Source organism: Ascaphus truei, chromosome 2 (assembly GCF_040206685.1).
Source record: "Ascaphus truei isolate aAscTru1 chromosome 2, aAscTru1.hap1, whole genome shotgun sequence".
NCBI lineage: Eukaryota > Metazoa > Chordata > Amphibia > Anura > Ascaphidae > Ascaphus > Ascaphus truei.
This window is the reverse complement of record NC_134484.1, coordinates 436,042,919-436,065,786: the sequence shown is the minus strand read 5'-3', so window position 1 is coordinate 436,065,786 and position 22,868 is coordinate 436,042,919. Positions and strand designations below refer to the sequence as shown.

At 45.9% G+C, this 22,868-nt stretch overlaps 1 protein-coding gene across 6 annotated transcripts in view; it reads left to right on the top strand.

Moving 5' to 3' along the window:
* WDR37 (WD repeat domain 37) overlaps positions 1-22,868 on the top strand; it is a 144,425-nt gene that overhangs the window by 15,462 nt on the left and 106,095 nt on the right. For 5 of the 6 annotated variants that reach the window (XM_075587788.1, XM_075587784.1, XM_075587783.1 and 2 more), the window contains exon 2: positions 10,105-10,282. In XM_075587788.1, the coding sequence (XP_075443903.1) occupies positions 10,145-10,282 (138 nt within the window). In that variant the 5' untranslated portion in view covers positions 10,105-10,144. Of the gene's footprint in view, positions 1-9,366; positions 9,488-10,104; positions 10,283-22,868 lie in introns of those variants that run through there. The other variant, XM_075587786.1, reaches the window with a different exon arrangement.

Sequence of the window (22,868 nt, the reverse complement as noted above, 5' to 3'; positions counted from 1 at the left end):
TGAGTGGTGAGAGAATTAGCAAGACCAGAGTAGCCTGGAAGTCAAAGAAGGGTGGGTAGCTGTTTTGGTCCCTTCCATGTAGTTAGAGGGCATAACACCTTTTTATTGGACCAACAAGTATTTATATTAACAGCTTTCGAACCTCTCTGGGTCCTTCATGAAGGACCCTGAGAGGTTTGAAAGCATGTAACATCAATTATTTGTTGGTCCAATAAAAGCTGCCATACCATCATCTCCCTCTCCCTCCTTTGTTACTTGATGCTGGAAGTCAGAGATAGTGGGTGTCAGGCCTCCCCAGCATGCTTATTAACATACTGCTATCTAACGGAGCAAAGCAATCATAAGTGCGGATCATGCACAAAACACGCATTATGCACAGCTTTGAACAAGATTAATATACAGTATAAGGATCATTCACCTGCAAATCCAGCAGTGTGGTGTATCTTATAAAATGTAGGACATTCACCAATATGCACCATGTTGGGGAAACCAAACAGGCCCTTCAGAGTAAGATGAATCATCACAGATTGCTTGTAACATGTGTTACCCAACACTAGAATACCTGTAAAACAGCACTCCCCCCCCCCCCCCCCCAAGCATTATAATCTTGAGCAACATATAATATTCCTCCCCACATCTCGGGGGGTTGTGTTCTCCTAACAGCTTGTCACCTCTTCATACGTTTCACATCAAGCATACTCGGCTCCTGATAATTTATGCTAATTCTCACCACTTAGACACACTACAGAAATTATGTCCACCTATACTTGTCTGTGCTTCTTCCCCTCTGTGCTGCCACAGTGAATCTGAAAGAAAAAAAAATCGATGTTTTTTGCAAGCTCTGTACACAATTTTTAAATAACTAATGTTGGTCCCTTAAAAGATATTACGACCTGCAATCAATCTACATTTCCCAGTACCTATACAGCGGCTATTATGTTGAATCTCTATTCAAATGGATTGGACTATAATCTATTTCAGCACTAGTAACACAAAAATGCATTGATATTTTGATAGGATGGATCAATTGAGATATTGTTATGCTTGTTGAATAAGTCAAATCCTGGCGCATAAAATGGGTAAAGGTGAAGTAATTGCTCAGAATGTAATACACTAACCTGTGAACCAAACGTGTTTTATGCAATACCTGTTTAGCTAGTTTCAGGCCTTATTTACCCAAGTCTCAGATGCCCAAATCAGGTTTTATGCTATGGGGATTGGCTTAATTCTGTACATATAATTCTGCCATACACTTTCCTTGCGAACGTAGGCATTTTTGTTCAAGAATAAGATCTGAATCAATACAATGCTCATGATTAATTTACCAGGCAGGTTTAGAAAAAAGAAAAAAAAGAAAGCCTCCCGAAAAAAATTATTGGGAGAAGATAGTGGTCTGTTTTACCGGATTGAAGAATGATATGAGGCTATTCAACAGAGCACAGACTGTGATTTGATACAGGTTCAGTGCGACTCTTGTTCTGCTATTAAATATATTGTCTTTCTTGCTGTTATGTGTAAAAACAGTTTTACATGGGTTACACAGGCCAATTTAAGGAAAGTATACAGCCAACCATTTAGTTGGACAGAGTCCATATAATAATTGTAATCGATTTTGAGGCATAATCTCTCTAATGCTAAAATTGTTCAAATGGTCTTGGTTCATTAGAAGCATAGGCCAAGTGATGAAAAGCTGTAAAACATGCTTTTGCTGGCTGTAACATAGCAGCGAATCCTCTGCCAATTCTGGTCACTTGCAGACTAAGATGACGTGCTATCTCGGTTATGCCCTGCCAGGGAATTATCCCCGGGGATACGAGGTTCATGTTGGATTTGACAGCATCACTACTACTGCAGCTTTGCTTTTACAGAAAGTGCCTCTCCTGTTCTGAGGGTAAACCGATGTGTCTTTGGTTGAAACTACTTTCAGGTGTAACCAGAGCGTAAGCAGGCCGTCGAAAAAAGATCCAAACACTGAGTACCAAGTGTCGGTAGGGAGACCAGAACGGGTAAGCCACAGGACTAGAGCAAGATTAAGGCAAACCCAGACCATTATAGGCAGAAGTCAAAGGACCGGAACAGAATCGAGACCCGTACAGAACCTTGACTGTAGTAGGATCAATACAGAAGCTGGACTGAGCCAGTGCAAGGTTAAGTAGACAAGAGGACTGGGAGACCTGGGTCTACCAGATTCTACCAGGTCTCACTACAGGTTCCAAAATATAATATTTGATCACTGCCCTTGTGACTAGATAAACACTCCCCTGAATTACTTCCTACCACTCTAGATACAAGCGTAACACACTTTGTGCCCCCCCCCCCCCCCTCAATCGCAGATAGAGTGCATGTGAGGGGAATCTATATGTATTACCAGGTGTGCGGTGCTTTACCTGTCAGGTTCACAGGAGGCCTGAACCTCTGCCAGTGAGAGCCTGGGGTGTATCCTCTGGACCGATAGTCATATAAACACAGCGCCTCCACCTGTGTAGGATTCTAAGGGTATACTGACCCCTGACACAGGACCCACATAGAATAACCAATACACACCAGTGTGTGTGTGTGTGTGTGTGTGTGTGTGTGTGTGTGTGTGTGTGTGTGTGTGTGTGTGTGTGTGTGTGTGTGTGTGTGTGTGTGTGTGTGTGTGTGTGTCTATATATATATATATATATATATATATATATATAGTGGATTTAACCCTCGGGCGAGTAAATATTGGCCCAACAGCACACGTTTGGTACTAGGTGGCGAGTAGATTTTTTTGTGTGGCGAGTAGATTTTTTGGTGATTTGTCAACCACTATATATATATATATATATTGGTGTGTATTGGTTATTCTATGTGGGTCCTGTGTCAGGGGTCAGTATACCCTTAGAATCCTACACAGGTGGAGGCGCTGTGTTTATATGACTATCGTTCCAGAGGATACACCCCAGGCTCTCACTGGCAGAGGTTCAGGCCTCCTGTGAACCTGACAGGTAAAGCACCGCACACCTGGTAATACATATAGATTCCCCTCACATGCACTCTATCTGCGATATATATATATATATATATATATATATATATATATATATATATATATATATATATATATATATATATATATATATATATATATATATATATATATATATATATATATATATATATATATATATATATACAGCACAATACAACAGTGTTCCTCTGCAACACTAATAGGCACAACTATCCTCCGCCTCGCAGGGCCTTAACCCCACTCTTCACTTCCCAAAAGTCACCAATAGTCCCACAAACCCACCCAAGTGTGGAACAGCGCTGCCCACTAAGATGAGATGTATAGGTGGTGCACTTGGTGATTTGATGGTACCTGCCCAGTGCTCCTGCACCCGGGTATAGCAGAACAACCAGGAGATCGATCTGTGTCCAACGCAGAAGCCTCAGCGATGGTGTCCTCATGGGGGATTGTCTCCTTCTAAGCGATCTCACCGCACAGTCTCTATCTGCAGTGAGGTAGTCTGGTCCTAGACCACACTTATCAGGGTCTTGCAGCACGGCAGCTGTGTCCCTAATCTTACACTCTGCTAAGGGCAGGGTCCCTACCTAAAGGGCCATCCCTACAGCAGCACAAACTGAAGGTGAGTTGGGCCTAGGGGGGTAACCTGGCCTAGTGTAGGAGGCACTTGCTCCCTACACACACTACCTCCCCCTACCTTATCCCAGCACCAACTAACTTCCTCTCTCTGAGCGCGCCAACATATCCTTCCCTTGCAGGGGATCCTGCAGCCCTATTGGCTCCCGGGCGTCAGGTGGCCTACCTGCCACTAAGCATTCTGGAGGCTGTTGTCCTCCATGTCCCTCTTTATCATTGGGGCTGGGGCCGTGTGCGCGATGTGTTCTGCGCATGCGCAAGTTTCCCTGCGCATGCATGTAATGGCCACCGCATCGCCCTAACTGCGCATGCGCGCCTTCTAGGTGTCCCTGCACTATGGAGAGCCATCTGGGTCCTGCCTCCCTTTCAGTAATTGCCGCCGCAATGCGTCTGCGCATGCGCAAGCCTCCGCACATGCGCGGACATAAAGATGGCGGCCCCCGGCGACGCGCTCGCCCCCGCAACTACCTGACATACCGCAGGGGTCCCCGCAACAGACCGGAGGTAAGGGGGCACCAGTGCTACACAAGTACAAAAGGAACTTAGCCAGGTGGAGTAAAAACCAGAGTAGCAGCAGAACCTAAGTGGAAGCAGGATTGTTGCAGATCTTGCCAAAGACCTGGGAGCAAAGACCGGTATGTTTGCCTTAAGAACAACTTCTGGTCTGTTTGTATTCTCAGTACAGCTGCAGATTTAAATAACTAGTAACCACACCCCTACACCTGCCTGCAGGGCTCAGAAACAAATGAACAACGGCCATAGGAAAACCAGGATCAGGAAGATCTGAACGAGTCCAGAACCTGACAGTCATTCCTGACAGAAGTCTAGAAAACCTGGTCTGGATATAATCCTGTCATTTCCGGACCATGACACAGCTTGATTGTTTTTTATTATTAAATTCTGTATATGCTCGTAAAGTAAATTGTATAACTGAAAGTTGTAAATTCTTTAATCCAGGCTGTGCTGAGATGCTGTGTAACGCGGCAAGCATAAGCTTATAAGGCTCCATGTCAAAATGGATTTGAAGCAAAAGATGACACTCCGTGCTCATTTGCATGTAATTTCCCAGAATCCCTGGCTTCAGTGGACACACTGTATGCTAGGAGATAATGAGGAAGAGCAGGGTTGTCTGAGACCTGTGAGTGTGCTCACAAGTGATCTTTACATTTGCTGTATGCTATACGGTGGAGAGTTTTTGCCACATTTTCACACACCATAATTTATTTAAGGTGTGTTTAATTTCTAGGGAAATGTTTTGAGAGATCAAAAACTAGGTTAGAGACAAACTTTTTTTTATAATTTGGTCTGACATAACTGGTAGGCTAATTGATTTATTTGTTTATGATTTGCTTTTAGACTGTACAGATGCAGCAGTCGTTATCACATCCATTAACATGATGCGTTAATGCTGCCCTGATATTTAACACAGTGGTAATGCCTGCTACTGCACCGACACACTTTATTCGAGCAAATACCCAGTATGTACCTGGCAGATACCTGGAATGCGCCGCTCCTCACCTCTGACAAGCCCCGTTGCGTTTGCCTTCCCAGCCTGGGTTCATGCCTGGCTGACGGGCGGCTGATCTGTTAAATGATAATGATTAGGATTTAATAGGCTGCAATGCTTCGCGTGTCTACCAGATGGCATAAATTCATGAATTGTAATGCAGTATATATATATACACTGGCGACACACTTTATTCGAGCTCGGCTAGTCCCACGAATTCGGGTATACCCGGGTGTATTGAGGTTTGTGACTGTTTTCTGCCCGAGTGCATTGAGTTATTTTCCGGCAGGGATTGAAGCATTTTATTCCCGTTGGCTGCAATACTGCACACTACATATATATATACTGCATTACAATTCATGAATTTATGCCATCTGGTAGACACGCGAAGCATTGCAGCCTATTAAATCCTAATCATTATCATTTAACAGATCAGCCGCCCATCAGCCAGGCATGAACCCAGGCTGGGAAGGCAAATGCAACGGGGCTTGTCAGAGGTGAGGAGCGGCGCATTCCAGGTATCTGCCAGGTACATACCGGGTATTTGCTCGAATAAAGTGTGTCGGTGCATTATACTGTGCAGTATTGCAGCCAGCGGGAATAAAATGCTTCAATCCCTGCCTGGAAAATAACCCAATGCACTCGGGCAGAAAACAGTCACAAACCTCAATACACCCGGGTATACCCGAATTCGTGGGACTAGCCGAGCTCGAATAAAGTGTGTCGCCAGTGTACATCTGTAGAAGTGTTATAGGGGTATGTGCAGTATGTGCAGTATGTATGTCGGCAAACACAATCTGAATGGAGGTAATTTATTAACGTACAGATCAACGTTTCATCGCTGGGTGGGACCTTTCCTTTGAGATGGGTACGGCTAGGGACTGTGTGTGTGTGTGTGTGTGTGTGTGTGTGTGTGTGTTTTATAATGTATGTTGTAAAGAAAAAGAAACCTGCATTTTATGTTCTAATAGTGATTGTGTTGTATGTCTTTATTTATATAGCACCATTAATGTACATAGCGCTTCACAGTAGTAATACACGTGGTGATCAAATAAATAACAGATAATATAAATAACAGATCATGGGAATAAGTGCTTTAGACATAAAAGTAACATTAAGGAAGAGGAGTCCCTGCTCCGAGGAGCTTACAATCTAATTGGTATGTAGGGAGAACGTACAGAGACAGTAGGAGGGAGTTCTGGTAAGTGCGTCTGCAGGGGGCCAAGCTTAATGTATTATCCACAGTGCTATTCATATGTTTGTTTAAGCAAGTGGGTCTTAAAGGTGGATAGAGTGCTAGTCGGGTATTGAGGGGAAGGGCATTCCAGAGGTGCGGGGCAGTCAGTGAAAAAGGTTTAAGGCGGGAGAGGGCTTTAGATACAAAGGGGGTAGAAAGACGACATCCTTGAGAAGAACGCAAGAGTCGGGATGGTGCATAACGAGAAATTAGGGCTGAGATGTAAGGAGGGGCAGAAGAGTGTAAAGCTTTAAAAGTGAGGAGGAGAATAGAGTGTGAGATGCGGGATTTGATCGGAAGCCAGGAGAGGGATTTCAGGAGGGGAGACGCGGAGACAGATTTAGGAAAGAGCAGAGCGATTCTGGCAGCAGCGTTTAGGATAGATTGTAGGGGAGACAGGTGAGAGGCAGGAAGGCCGGACAGCAGGAGGTTACAGTAATCAAGACGGGAGAGAATGAGATCCTGAGTCAGAGTTTTAGCAGTCGAGCAACAGAGGAAAGGGCGTATCTTTGTTATATTGCGGAGGAAAAAGCGACAGGTTTTAGAAACGTTTTGAATGTGAGAGAGGAGTCCAGTGTGACCCCCTAAGCAGCGTGCTTGGGCTACTGGGTGAATGAACGTACTTGCAACAGTAATGTGGAAGGAGGTAGTTGGGCCATATTTGGGAGGAAGTATGAGGAGCTCTGTTTTTGCCATGTTGAATTTAAGGCGGCGAAGGGCCATCCAGGATGATATAGCAGAGAGACAGGGAGGAGTGTGGGATGTGTGTGTGCGTCTGACACTCTAACACACACTCTGACACACACCAGGGGGTTCGAGCATTTAGCTAAAGGGAGCTAACGTTGAGGGGTGTGAGACCCAAACAATTGCCCCCCCCTCCACAGTTGGCCCCTAAAAATTGTAGCTGGCGCCTAAAGTTAACATTTTTTTTCTACACCTAATTCTACGGAAACCGGAAAACGAATGAATAAATCCTCTGCACTGTAAGACAGTTAGTAATGTGCTTTTTTTCAGTTGGGCCAGGTCCCCAGTGGCCGCTGCAGCGCGCGCTACAGGGCAGGCCCCAGTGGCCGTGTGTGTGGGGGCCCGCAAAACGCGTACGCTGGCAGGGAAGACCAGAATTCTGTCTTCCCGTGCCGCCATCACGTGGTCGGCCGGTAGGCAAAGCAGATATGCCCGGTCACGGCCCCCCCTGCGCATCCCACCGGTCCCCTGCACACCGCCGATCGCGGCTTTTATTTGTTCACGTGCCACCAGGCGCACGCGCAGCAGTAAATACCGGGGCCGTAGCCTTAGGCTTTTTAGTTTTATATTTTCAAAGCTGTTAAACGCATTCTAATTAATTAAAAAAATGACCAAATAAAAGATTGTGATTAGATTTCCTTAGCTGCATAGCAAAGAGAGGCTCCAATTCCAAATGCCATGCAGCACGCTGCAGGCTGGGTTACATTTAAATCCAATTCATGAAACGGCACTATTGTATAGCAGGGGGAAGATGGCTTCACAGTATAGAGAATAGTGGTTCGAATCTTTAAATGCTTGCATTAAATCCTTCATCAAAATGGCTCTGAACATAATGTCATTAGAAAAACATTAATTATGCCATTTTATATGAAAAGACAAAAATTGAAGACCTGGAACTGGGGCTGTTTGGGAACGTGATGTTGTGACAAACCCTTACACACTAAAATCAGTTCTGCATGCAAAGCTGCAGTTGTTTGCTACACTTTTGCTGACTGGTTCTGGCTCAGAAATGAAGCAGGAAATGGAGCTCTGAGTTTAACACCCTTCTGAACAATACATAGTTTTGGGTGGAGTTGAGAGGAAAGGAATACAAAAAAACACCCCAGCTAATTTCTCACTGTAAAATATATTTTCTGAAGGCACGAAAACTAAATACGCACTATTGTAAAATTATGTGTCTCAAGGGAAATGTATGCACATGGTGTGTAAAAATACAAGTGACAAGTTCGGGGAGACTGGCTACTTTGAGAACCAGAGTAGTGACTGCCGGCTCTGCCATCAATGCAGCTCCTCTGCATGCACTGCACCCTACATCAGGGGTGCGCAATGTCTCCCTGCTGCGCCCCACTGCCTGCTTCTCTCCCTGCTCGCCCCCCTTTCCCCCCTTTACCTTGTCTCCGGCTCTCGGCTTCAAATGACGCCGCAGGGTCACGTGGCGTTATATTTCATGACGACGTGTCGCAGAAGACAATTTAAATGCTTTGGGGGAAGAGTGTGGGGCCTCTGCAACCGCTGCGGTGTGTGTTTGTGGGCGTGTGTTTGTGGGCCCACCCAGCTTGGGGGGGGGGGAGGGGGAAGGGGGAAAGCACTTGTGCACTTTCCTGGGCTAACCATGAGGACAGAAACGTAGGGTTACCAGGTGATATGTGGATCAATAAACAACTTTTCTCTTCACTACTAATAGTTTCTCTTGCATTTATATCACAAGACCATAACGTAGCTACTACTGTATGTCATGGGGGCCCTTGATATGTCCGACATTATGACGTGGTAGTTATGTCATGGGTACCCAAAGGGTTGAAAGGGCGATCCCTCTAAATTCCCCAAAAATAAAAGCATTTTGTAAACTAAAAGTAATTGGCTAATTTAATCAAATACAACAAGTGTGCCTCCTTTAAAGTAGCAAACACTTTTTTTTTTTTTGGACGTTAAACACTTCCCTTCTTTCACCAGTAAGTGGTATTCTGTAGAATCTATACTAAGATGAACATGCTGAAATATAACACACATTTCATTCACTCTTCCAGTTGGCTTCTTTTTGGGAGTTCACAGAAGCATTGAGCCTTTGACCTCCAATGCCCTATATAGGTGCAATCCCACTTTGCTGCACAGAAAACAACCGTTTGTAAATAACAGCATAAATCTGTCTGATTTCATTTATTAAGTAAAGTAATTACCATATTAATTTTTAGAGGCTTCTGGATGGGGAAGTTTTTGTCAATCAAGTGATTTTCTTTGCCCGTATCCCACCCATATCAGAGAGCCAGTAAAGCTGAGAAGAGGGAGGGGAAGTTCTGGCTGTGCAAGCACTTGCTGGAAACTGTGACATTAGACCAAAGAATGCGGCTAGAGGAAATCAAACCCCTCCCAGGTATCAGCTCACCATTTTTACATATTAACTTTAAAATATGATTTAAAGATGTGTTAGATAAGGGTAAAAAAAAGGCATCAATCGCCCAGGTGTACCCCTTAAACAGTACACTTTGGTCTGAGGGTGTGCCATTTTATTTCACTCTGCAGCAACCTAGAAACCTTGAGAGCTGAACTCTAACACACAGGAGTAACCAACAGTATTGAGAATCATTTGTTGGATGGGCCAAAGGAAAGACCACTTTATTTTTATTTCATTCTTTACACTCTTCTCTGTATAAAGAGGGAGCTGAAGGAGATGTATCCAGCCCTTTTGGTTTTCCCTCCCTGGGAACTCATTGTCTGAATGCCATGGCTTCCCCCGGCAGGAGAAATTATCTGAGGGGGGTCTCCATACGACAGGTCAAATCTCCCACAGGCAACCGCAGCGCTTTGCTTTCTTCCTGCGACTTTGGGGACACGAAGTGTGGCTTTGTTGGGCACGCATACCTGGCTTGGTTATTGTGTACAGTATTTTAAATGGACTTCTTGACGTTGGTAGAGCTTTTAGAAATGTATTTGTGTCTAACGTCGTGTAACACATGCTTTTTGTTTTACTTAATATTTCTTTTATCCTAGTTTGTATTAATCCTGTTGGGGGACACATCTCGGAGGAGTGATGCCCACTGAAAGTGGAAGCTGGGCAGCTGCACGCCAGACAAAGCAGAAACGCAAATCGCACAGTCTCTCCATTAAAAGGACCAACAGCTCTGAGCAGGAGCGGCCAGGTCTGCAGAGAGACATGCTGGAAGGACAGGTACGTTCTCTGCTTCCAACTCTGCAACACTTTAAGCTGAAAAGTTCAGTTGTACATACAGTACTCATACTAAATCCATAAAGCAAGAGAGCAATAGCTATCTAATGGCTTTTATCATTTTTATGTGAAGCACTCCGTCACCCACTTTCCGCCGCTGTTTAGTGTTTGTTACAGAAGCAGGAGGAGTTGTGGCACTGCGTTTAGTGTATTAGTCCTGAATGCTCAAGCTTATGGGTTGACCTCTTGCTTTAGCCATACAAGTTCTGATTTACTATACTATCCATACTATTGTTATATACAGTAAAATTAGTAAATGACACCCAAACACTTTCCTATAACCTACTTTCAGGGATTTTTATAAGCTTATGCTGTCTACAGCCATTTCTGACCCACTTTCTACTCTCCAAACCAGACAGTATGAGACATTTGGTAACCTAACCAGTAGGATGCCTCATTGATTTGATGAGAAGCTGTGCATCTGACTGAAAACATCAAACCAATGAATGCAGTCCGAACGGTGTAAAAAAAAAATATATACACCCCCGGACCCCACCCCACCCCTGATGAAGGTCTCATAGTTGTACTGAAATGGACTATCTAATACACAATTTGCTTTTGAACATTTATCCCGAAGTGCTGAGTCTTCCCATGGCATTCTGTTTGTGGGTGAAGTATGTCTTTCTATATATATATATATATATTTTTTATGACCCGTGCACTCACCTTCAACTGTTTGTGCTTTTTGGAGTTGTGCCAACTTCACATTGAAAAAAAAAAAGATATATATATATATATATATATATATTTTTTTTTCAATGTGAAGTTGGCACAACTCCAAAAAGCACAAACAGTATACAGGCATACCCCAGTTTAAGTACACTCACTTTAAGTACACTCGCGAGTAAGTACATCTCGCTCAATAGGCAAACGCCAGTCAGCACGTCCTGAACAGCAATACCGGCTCCCTACCAGTACTGAAGCTGTGCGCAAGCGGGGAGACTATAGAGCCTGTTACAGATGCGTTATTTACATCAGTTATGCACGTATATGACGATTACAGTACAGTACATGCAGCGATAAGTGGGGAAAAGGTAGTGCTTCACTTTAAGTACATTTTCACTTTACATACATGCTCCGGTCCCATTGTGTACGTTAATGCGGGGTATGCCTGTATGTATGTATATATGTATGTTTCCCTCAGTTGTTACATTTCCTGCTTTAAGTGATGGTGTTGGATCAAAAGTGTGTTACAAACAAGTCGTCTTTATAGCTCAACTGCAGTGTGTTAATATTGGAATAAATTAAGTCTACTTTATGTTTACATTTGTAAAACTATTAAATATTTACCTCCACTCTTGTAACTCCTATACAGTTCACGAAGTAGGACTTGCCATTGAAGATAATTAAAAAAAAAAAAATACATATAAAAAAAGATTGTCGCAGGAAATCTACATTTAATATCAGAAAATCTACATTTAATATCTTCTTTTTAAGTACATTTCTCGGAATATTATTTATCTCCTATATATTGAAAAGGAATGTTTCGGGCCTGGCAGGCTCCATGAAATGTTTCAGGCCTCTTATTTCAGAATCCATTGCATATAGTAACTTGTATATGTTGCTTTTTGCGGCTTTCTTTAGTATTGCCTGTTTGTTTCTAAGCATGAGGCTATGGTCCCGCAGCGTGCGCCTGGCGTCCTGGCAGTTCACCGCGATCTGCGGTCCGTTGGCAGCTTTCTGCAGCGACCGGGAGCGTGGCTAAATGGGGCGGTTGGGCGCGGCTATGAACTTGATAGGCTGCCATTGGTTCGAGGAGATGCTGAAAAGGAGATTGTGTGTGTGTGTGTGTGTGTGTGTCCACCCCCACCCCTGTTCATGCCAGCCTGCTGGCGATCTCCCCTTTTCATTGGCAAACCTATACTAACAAGTCAGCCACGGGTGCAGTGTTCACATATCACAGAGGACTACACATGACAATTCTACACATCCACTTAAAAAAATAAATCTAAAGAGTTTGTTCACCTCCTTGTTCAAAAGTAACCCCCCCCCCAATTCTCAAACACATACCCATTGCTTGTGTCAGTGGCACTTGGGGCACAGACACTGGGGATGAGATGACAAGCAGAGGACACTCTTGTCCAGCTCACCCCTCCCTCCCCATAGTCCCCCCTGTCTATCTCCTCCTGCAGCTTCCTGGTGATTTGATGATTGCCTCTGACTCCCTGATGCACCACGTGACGCATCGCCGCAAGGGGCCACAATCCCGTTGTATCCCCTGCCGGCTGACGTGTCACAGTATGCAGTGAGCCAGGGAGCGAGGAGGCACTGGGGACTGATAGGGAGGAATGGGCTGGTGAGAGGTGCGCACGCGGCCGTGCACACCTCCGACTGCAGAGGGGACGTAGCCTGACTCTCATTCTCTCAGCTATTTCTCATGTGACCAGGAAGAGCTTATCTCCGTTGATCCCAGACTGGCATGCTTACAGATTGCTGCTGCTCTTTTCATTAATGTTGTTGCTCTATTAGTTTGAACTGTTATTCATGGATCGTGTCATGATATCATGAGATATTGGGTATTTTAATCCATCTGGTGCTTCAGGGGTTAATGGGCCACCATTTGGGTTTAAAGGTGCGATGTTTTGGGTTGGATTTCAAAGGGAACTCAATTGAAGTTGGATTTGATAAGTACAATGTGAGGCTTTATGGCATGTTAACACCTTAGCCAGCCCTAGTGCTAAACTGATGTGGTCTAGAGATAAGGACATATGTTCTGCCAGATACAGGGCCTCTAACCTAACCAAAAGTTTTTTCAAAGCATTCTCTGAAAGAGGTTTATGGCGTGCCAGGGGGGTGTGACTATCCCATATCATCCAAAAGATATGAAATATAGAATCATGGACTTGACAGTGATGCTGAAGTATAAAATTTTGATATTTGCATTCGTGACAGAGAGATGAACGAGAAAACTCTCATACAGTGAGACTAAAAACGGAGTAAGCAAGATGTGACCGAATGGATTAACCCCTGAAGAAGCCGCCATGGTGAAATGCGTAGGGTGACGTCATTGGAGCAGCAAGGAAGTGATTCAGACGGATACTGACTTGCAACAGAGACGAAGGTGATCTCTAAACAGAGCAGAGGGAAAATCTCGCGAGACCCACGGGACGCGGAAGAGTGCGACTGCACATTGAGAGCGGAGGATACACTGACCACGAGCCCCACGACGTGTAAGTGTGCGGCTTCTTCGGGGGTTATTTGTCTGTCACATCTTGCTTACTCCGTTTTTAGTCTCCATGTTTATGAGTTTTCTATACAGCTGAACCCCATTATAACGTGGTCCTCGGGGGCTAGCTGATCTGACCGGGGTCGCGCTAATTGGAAAAAAATGGCCGCCGCGCACCCGATTGGAAGGAGTAGGCAGGAGTGAGGCTCCGGCAGCCCCAGCACTTGCCCCAGCAGCCCGATCCCCACCACCATCCCCCCAGCAGCCACACCACGGTGCCCCAGCAGCCCCACCATGATCCCCAGGCATTTTGGGTAGAGGGAGAAGGCAGGAGTGGGGCTCCAGCAGAAGGCAGGAGTGGGGCTCCAGCAGAAGGCAGGAGTGGGGCTCCAGCAGAAGGCAGGAGTAGGGCTCCAGCAGCCTCACCACGATCCCGTGTGTGTGTGTGTGTGTGTGTGTGTGTGTGTGTGTGTGTTGTGTGCAAAAATAATATATTTTTAAATTACATATTCGGGGTCCACGCTTACACCGCGTTATAGGCGGATCCGCGTTATAGCGGATCGTGCTATAATGGGGTTGAGCTGTACCTATTTTAGTTTTTTTTTTTTTTTTTAATGAATAGTATCCTACAATCCATTTTATTCATTATTTAATTCCTTCTGGAGGATTTATTGAGACTGGGACAATTAGTAGTTCCAGTATTTAAAGACCCAGGATTAACCCTTTGGGGTTATAAAGATCTTCCAGAGTACAACTCTCCAAAGTGTTCCTGATCCATACTATTGGATGAATGTTCTAATATCTTCATCTATGTGAAAGTGCAGTTTCTAGCTCTCACGTTTCAATAGCACAGACATACTATATGTGTCCCCCCCTGCACTTCTTTCTTTCTTCTTGTGCGCCTAGGTCATCTTCTACATCAGTGATTCCCAACCTTTTTTGTTTGGAGGAACCCTTTAAGTATTTTGTAAAATTTCGGGGAACCCCTATCTGGATGACACATGTTAGACAGGGTTAAATCACAAAATAGACGTGCAAAGCAGTGGGTGTAATACATAATAATTAACTCATACTTTTGAATAAACAATGTGTATATATTTTGTAATGATTTTGGTTTAAACATCACCCCCCCCCCCCGCCCCTGCATCTCACATCATCCCACACTGATCAATCGATCTCTCTCCCCCCCTCTCTCCTCTCCCCTCTTCTCTCTCCTTCTATCCTCTTCCTTTCTCCCTCCTTCTCTCTCCTCTACCTCTCTCCTGTCCCTCCCTTCTCCCCCTCCCCCTTCTCTCCTCTCCCCCTCCCCCCTTCTCTCCTCTCCCCTCCCCGCTTCTCTCCTCTCCCCTCCCCCTTCTCTCCTCCCCCCTTCTCTCCTCTCCCCCCTTCTCTCCTCTCCCCCTTCTCTCCTCTCCCCCTTCTCTCTCCTCTTTTCCTCTCTCCTCTCCCCCTTCTCCACTCTCTCAGCCTCTCTCCTCTCCCCCCTTCTCCACTCTCCCTCTCTCCTGTCCCCCCTTCTCACTCTCCCTCTCTCTCCTCTCCCCCCTTCTCCACTCTCCCTCTCTCTCCCTCTCCCCCCATCTCCACTCTCCTTCTCTCTCCTCTCCCCCCATCTCCACTCTCCTTCTCTCTCCACCCCCATCTCCACTCTCCTTCTCCCTCCTCTCCCTCCTTCTCCTCTCCTCTCTCCTCTCCCCCCTTCTCCACTCTCCTTCTCTCTCCTCTCCCCCCTTCTCCACTCTCCTTCTCTCTCCTCTCCCCCTTTCTCCACTCTCCTTCTCTCTCCTCTCCCCCCTTCTCCACTCTCCTTTCTCTCTCTCTCCCCCCTTCTCCACTCTCCTCTCTCCTATCCCCCTTCTCCACTCTCTCTCTCTCTCTCTCTCTCTCTTCCTCTCTCTCTCTCTCTCTCTCTCTCTCTCTCTCTCTCTCACTCTCTCTCTCTCTCTCTCTCTCTCTCTCTCCTCTCTCTCTCTCTCTCTCTCTCCTCTCTCTCTCTCTCTCTCTCTCTTCCTTTCTCCTCTCTCCTCTCCCTTCCCCTCTCCTCCCCATCCTCTCCTCCCCCTCTCCTCTCCTCTCTTCCTTTCTCCCTCTACCTCCCTCCCTCTCCTCTCCTCCTTCTCCACTCTCCTTCTCTCTCCTCTCCCCCCTTCTCCACACTCCTTCTCTCTCCTCTCCCCCCTTCTCCACTTTCCTTCTCTCTCTCTCATCTCCCTCATTCCTCTCCCCCTCTTTCTCTCTCCTCTCTCTTCTTTCCTTTCTCCCTCTCTTCTCCCCCCTCTCCTCTCCTTCCTCTCTCCTCTCCCCTCCTTCTCTCTCCTCTCCCCCTCCTTCTCTCTCCTCTGCCTCTCTCTCTCCCCCTCCCCTCCTTTCTCCACTTCCTTTCTCCCTCTACCTCTCCTTCTATCCCCTCTCAACCCTCACTACTCTCCCCCCCGACACACACACACACACACACACACACACACACACACACACACACACACACACACACACACACACACACACACACACACACACACACACACACTCTGTCTGTCTGTCTGTCTGTCTGTCTGTCTGTCACACGAGCAACGTTGAGCAGAAGAAGCAGCACCCCCCTCCCCCCCCACCTCCCGTAGCTCACATGAAAAGTTACAGAAGAAGCCGACACCACAGATCACCCTCCGCTCTCCGCTCACAGGCAGGAGGCAGCGAGGACTGCACGCGCGCTCCTAGGAGAGGGGAGGAGGAGGAGAGCGGAGGGGGGAGAGTCGGGGCAGCAGTGAGTGCGGGCGGCCAGGCGGAACCCCTGGGAGTGTTCCAAGTAGCCCCAGGGTTCTGCGGAGCCACGGTTGGGAATCATATCAAATGTTTTTATCTATCTATCTTTGGATTCCGAATGAACTGCCGCATGCTCTGGAGAGAGTCTTTACATTTTCAGACACATTTTGCTACAATGGATTTTTGTGTTAAAGTGCATATATTTTTTTTTAATAATAAACTAGCTGATAGACCCGGCGTTGCCCGGGGTGTAAATGGATAAAAGATGTGTGTGCGGCTCGTGGAATTTTAGCAGAGTAGCGTTGTCGTAAAGGGGACAATGAATACTGTTTTGCAGGAAGGAGGCCATTTTACCATAGTATCGGTGCAGTGTGTGAAATGAATATTTAATCATGCGTGAAGGGTGTAATTTGTGGAGCGGCCGCGTATTTATTTGTGTTGTTAATTTTGATTAAGGTGGGCAAGAAATATGTAATGGGGCTGGAAGGAGAGTAAGTATTGATTTGTGAGCGGTGGCCGTTGGCCGTGAAGGCGGCCATTGCGGAGCGGGCGGGAGGCCATTGCGGAGCGGGCGGGAAGGCTAAGCGGTGCAGAGAGTAAGCAGGTGTGGAAAGAATTATTTGTGAGCGGTGGCGTGGCCGGGTAAGAGAGGAGGTGGACATGACAGTAGCGGTTGACACAGTAAGCGGGCTGCTGATGGGGTAAGCAGGGACGTAGCTGAGGGTGCGGGATATCGGAGAGACAGTAAGGGGAGTGCTGATGTGATCATTTGTGAGAGTGTGGACTGTGTTAAACTTACCAAGGTTGGTGGCTGAGTCCGCAGGGGTGATTCAGCAGGGAGAGTGTCAGAGTGTTATGGTGAGTCTGCAGGGGTGAGACTGTCTGTGGAGTAGGTGTGTCCGTGATGTCAGCGTACCTCTTGGCTAATGAGACCCGTGGGGGAGGCGGGCCATGGGCCGGCGGATATATATATATATATATATATATATAAACAGGGACCTGGAAAATATTAATTTGACATCTCTTGTGTTTGCATAAATATCCTGGGTGGTGGCAGTGTATAGATATGATTGTAATTGAGTAAGGGGTTAATATTAACTAATTGGAGGTACCTTTGCGGAGGAGAAAGGGGAGTTGGTTAGAGTAGTCGTGTATTAACCCTGATTGCACATCTGCGTGCCCACTTGTGGGCTGTTCGTGACAGTTGGTATATGGGGACGGATTTAGGGGAGATGTTACTCATTTAAGGGACCTTTGCGTAGGTGAAGAGTGGGGCCGCTTGCGAGCAGAGTATTAACCCGTGTCCTGTGTGCAGGTCACGCGCTCACAGGTGTGGCATATGTGCCAGATCTTAGCAATGTTTTTGGTGTTTTGCAAGATATGTCTTGAGTGCCAGCTCCTTATTAATGTACTTGTGATGGTGACAGGCAAAGAGCACATTAATATACCGTGGTTAATTATGGGGCGTTGCTACGTGCGCGTGCTTTCGTGTGTGCACACGCTCGGGACTCTTCTATGCTTCTCTATTGAAGGTAGCATAGTGCAGGCGGCAATGTGGCGCGTCGATGCTGCTGCTGTTTGGTGAGAAAAGCAAGTTTGTCTTTTCAGACTGCAGTTGCGTGACCGCATCACCTGAGCTGATTCAGCCACTGAGGGCGAACCAGCTTCGGGATGTCTGTGACGCGTTAGCCACGCCTCCGCAGCACCTCCCCAATCTCTTGTCCTGCAGCCAAGTGCACAGATCGCTGGGGCTGCAGGAGTGCACGTGGTGGCGTGCACTGTAGCACGCACCCGCGCCTCCACCATGAGGGCAGCCTAAGAGATGGAGTAGCGGTCAGATTCTTTGTTTAACCTTGGGGCTGTGAACAGTCTTTTGGAGTCAGATCTCATATGATAAGTGCTACGTGTGTAGGGGTGATATGTTTGTTCAGATATAAACTATAAACAAGCCGGTTTTAGAATTGCTTTGAGTAATGCTACTTTGCGCTAGTTAAATATATGTAATTGTATCTTTGTTACTAAATTACCCTGATAACACCTCCTCCTCCTCTATTGATCTCTCTGTGGGGGTACCCCAGGGCTCTGTCCTGGGACCTCTTCTCTTTTCTCTGTACACACTCTCTCTAGGTGACCTAATAACATCTTTTGGGTTTAATTATCACCTCTATGCCGACGACACACAAATATACTTTTCAACACCTGTCCTTACACCTGCTGTACAAACCAAAGTTTCTGAATGTCTCTCTGCTATATCATCCTGGATGGCCCTCCGCCGCCTTAAACTCAACATGGCTAAAACAGAGCTCCTCATACTTCCTCCCAAACCTGGCCCTACTACCTCCTTCCACATTACTGTTGGAACTACAATCATTCACCCAGTAGCCCAAGCACGCTGCCTAGGGGTCACACTCGACTCCTCTCTCACATTCGCCCCTCACATTCAAAACATTTCTAAAACCTGTCGCTTTTTCCTCCGCAATATAACAAAGATACGCCCTTTCCTCTGTTGCTCGACTGCTAAAGACTCAGGCCCTCATTCTCTCCCGTCTTGATTACTGTAACCTCCTGCTGTCCGGCCTTCCTGCCTCTCACCTGTCTCCCCTACAATCGATCCTAAACGCTGCTGCCAGAATCACTGTACTCTTTCCTAGATCTGTCTCAGCATCTCCCCTCATGAAATCCCTCTCCTGGCTTCTGATCAAATCCCGCATCTCACATTCCATTCTTCTCCTCACTTTTAAAGCTTTACACTCTTCTGCCCCTCCTTACATCTCAGCCCTAATTTCTCGTTATGCACCATCCAGACTCTTGCGTTCTTCTCAAGGATGTCGTCTTTCTACCCCCTTTGTATCTAAAGCCCTCTCCCGCCTTAAACCTTTCTCACTTTCTGCCCCACACCTCTGGAATGCCCTTCCCCTCAGTACCCGACTAGCACCCTCTCTATCCACCTTTAAGACCCACCTTAAGACACACTTGCTTAAAGAAGCATATGAATAGCACTGTGGATATTCTGAACACGATACATAAAGCTTGGCCCCCTGCAGACGCACTTACCAGAACTCCCTCCTACTGTCTCTGTACGTTCTACCTACCAATTAGACTGTAAGCTCCTCGGGGCAGGGACTCCTCTTCCGAAATGTTACTTTTATGTCTAAAGCACTTATTCCCATGATCTGTTATTTATATTATCTGTTATTTATTTGATTACCCCATGTATTACTACTGTGAAGCGCTATGTACATTAATGGCGCTATATAAATAAAGACATACAATACAATACAATAAGCATATGAGCTCAGGACTGGCCGCCTGTAGAAACTTTTTAACAATTATTTCTTCAATTTGCATTCTTTATGTAGCCCCCTTACCCCCATGTCTAGGGTGACTACGTGTGGTGCACTGTTACCTGTAGGCTCACAAGAGGCCTGATCCTCCGCTACAGGGAGCCTGAGGTGTACCTGGTTCGTTTGGTGACAGCGCCTCCACCTGTGAGGGATCCTAACAATGTTTGATAACCCCGTCACATGACCCAATACAAGAATTGCATACACTTGTATAGATAACAGGTTTTACTGACCACATATGATTATACCACAACATGTGTAACTTAGGTTTCGCATGGCCGTAACCCCACAGGGGCCACAGACGTCCTGCACATACACCCTTACCCTTCAGTGTCCCAGCTCCGACTGGAGTGGCTAGCAGCGCGCCAAATGTATCAACTGTGGGAGCAGGGGAATCCGGCCGGGCGATTGGCTGCTGTGCCACCTGATCCTGCAGCCCTATGGCCTTCTGGGGGCTGTAGTTCCACCGCGGATCTACAGCCAACATGGCCACCGCTATCTGACTCTACTGCGCATGTGCCAGCCTCTCTGCGCATGCACAAGTCTCACTGTGCATCCAACATGGCGGCCCCCGCTGTCGGATGCGCCGCGGACCTTCAGTGTCCCGCTCGCTGTCTTGACCGGCCGTCATGCTCCCTATTACTGTGCCGGGTCCGCCTGCCACTCTGGCGGCACCAGCAGTGCAGGAGGTAAGGGGAGCCAACAGGGCCAAGGGGAGCCCACAGGGAGACCTGGCCACAGTTACTTTTTCCTCAAGCCAACATTTTTATAATGTTAAAGAAAAATCTTCCAACACTTGTCTACTTGTGAAGAATTTAAAATGTGTATATTTTTCAATACTTAAAAAGGCGTACGTGACGTTTGTTAATTACTTGGTAATGATTGCTGCACTTTTTGCTGTACTAGGCATCAAACCTTAACTAAAGCAGTATGTATTGTATATTTTGTGGTATTTGTTGTCTTAGTTTGATTTTATAATTTTTTTTTTAAACCTTTGCAACCAAACCAATCTCCGCACTATGTAGCACCCCTGGCATCCCGACCCTCAAACCTTTATGGGACTGGACCATTCTCCAACCTGAGGCATACTCCGTCCCACAACATTGTCCTTCATTCCCTCTACAGTGTAAGCTCTCACAAGCCGGGCCCTCATTACCTTCCGTATCTGTGCATGCGTGTCCTTATCTGTATGTAACTATTTATATAATGATCAAATCTCTGTACCTCCATTGTTCTGCGCTGCGGAATGTGTTGGCGCTTTACAAATACAAAATAATAAACCTTTTCTAGTGTTAAAATGATTAGTTTTTAGTTGAATAGATGAGTGCTTTCATTGTATTCAGCCCTGTTACTGCTGAAAAGCCAAGCAGGCTCTTCTGTTGGGGAATAGTTTAAATTGGACCCTCAAGATCCCAATTTTTTTCATTTTTATTCTTTCTCCGGAAGCGAGCAATATTGTGTGTGTGTGTGTGTGTGTGTGTGTGTGTGTGTGTGTGTGTTTTCCTTAATGACAAATACATCATTGATCTTGCTGGTCTTGTAGCTGCATTCAGTGTTGATCACAATATTTTTGTGGGATTTTGTTTTTTCACTTCGTTTTAGTGATCGGGCCGTGAGGTTAAAATGAAGCTCTCCCCAAAGCATTTTAAAGATAACGATGGTAACCGCAGAAGCTAGAGATTAAAGAAATAAAGTTTTGTTGCCTTTTTTTTTTTTTAACCTAGCAGGACATGCTCAGGGGTCCAGATACGAATATTATACGTTTTTAGACTTAGATAGGTATTTGCGGGGGGAGGCGAGGGGTTGTTGCGTTAAAGCGCACCCACAGAAACCATTGCTTTCATTTAGCATTGCCCAGGCAAATTTCAGTTTTCTAAATGCAAATGAAATAAACCATAGGGAAATCTGCATTCCAAATGGTGAACATCTGCCTGGCTTCTGCTTGCAGCCACCTTGTAATGCATTGGGCCAGTTGTTTTCAATCCTCAATCCAACCCAACAAGGCCGAGTTTTGAGTATAATCAAGCAATGCTTTCCACTTATCTGATAAATGCATCATCGTGTTTGTTTATAGCTTGGTCATTCCTACAATCGGCTATGTCCGGGGTTCCCCATGTAGAGGTTTGAAAAGCACTATAGAGAGTAGGCTGCGGCCCTCTGAGTGGCCACTGGAACGCTGTGACGTCAGCAGCTATGATGTTCTGTTCCAGGCGCTGGCAACTCGTGAACTTGTAATAGAACAAATGGTTTGTTTGTGAAAAACGAGAAGAAAAAAAGCAGCTGGGTTTGCACAGTTACATTTATTTCCTCTAGCAGAAGGAGATCATTGCGTGTGAGTGAGTAAACAATTTCACATTTAGCACAAACTGTTTAATTGAAAGTGTTCTTTGTGCTTAAATCTCATCTAATTGCTTCAGTGCCGTTGGGACAACTGTGACGATGGTTGCAACCACAACATGTTGAAAGTAAATCCATGACTAAAGGAATAGGAAAGCTCTGGACATTCACAGCTCCGGTTGTACATTTGATTGAAAGTGTGTGTTATGCCATTTTACAGTTCAATGCTTGTAAGCATTTTAGCCCTCTGCTGATATGTTAACAAACACCTGAGTGTAATCACAAATCACATACATGCTACATATACTGTAGGGTGCACAAAAGGGAAATACAATTTTTGGTCAATTAGTGTATGCTAAATCAATTGGCGGGATACCTGTCCTGATTGCCATCATAAGTCATAAAACTTGTATTTCTTCGGGTATGTTTTTAAATGGTTGAATACATAGCACGGTTTTAAAAGGTCAGGTTGACGACATTACCCAGCCATAATGTACCATACTGTTAAGTTGAAACAATATTTTGTCATTACCCTCTCCTGGCTTCCCATCAAGATTTGAATGGCCTACAAAGTTTTCTCCTTCCCTTCAATGCTCTCCACTTATCTGCTCCTCCCTACATATCCGCTTGGATCTTTCGTTATGCTGTTGCTCGTCTACTGCGCTCTGCTCATAGCGGTCTTCTTTCCACCCCTTTCGCTTCTACTGTTCTCTCACCTTTAAAACTTTTCCCGCACTGTCCTTTACCTGTGGAACTCCCTCACACTCAGTATATGCTAAGCACCCTCTCTCCCCATCTTTGTGTCGAACCTAAAAACTCACATCTTAAAAGAAGCATTTCAATAGCCCAAACTCATGGTCACTATCCCCCCACACCTAGTGAAAATGTGTAAGAACTTGCACTCCTAGTACTCACTGTACCA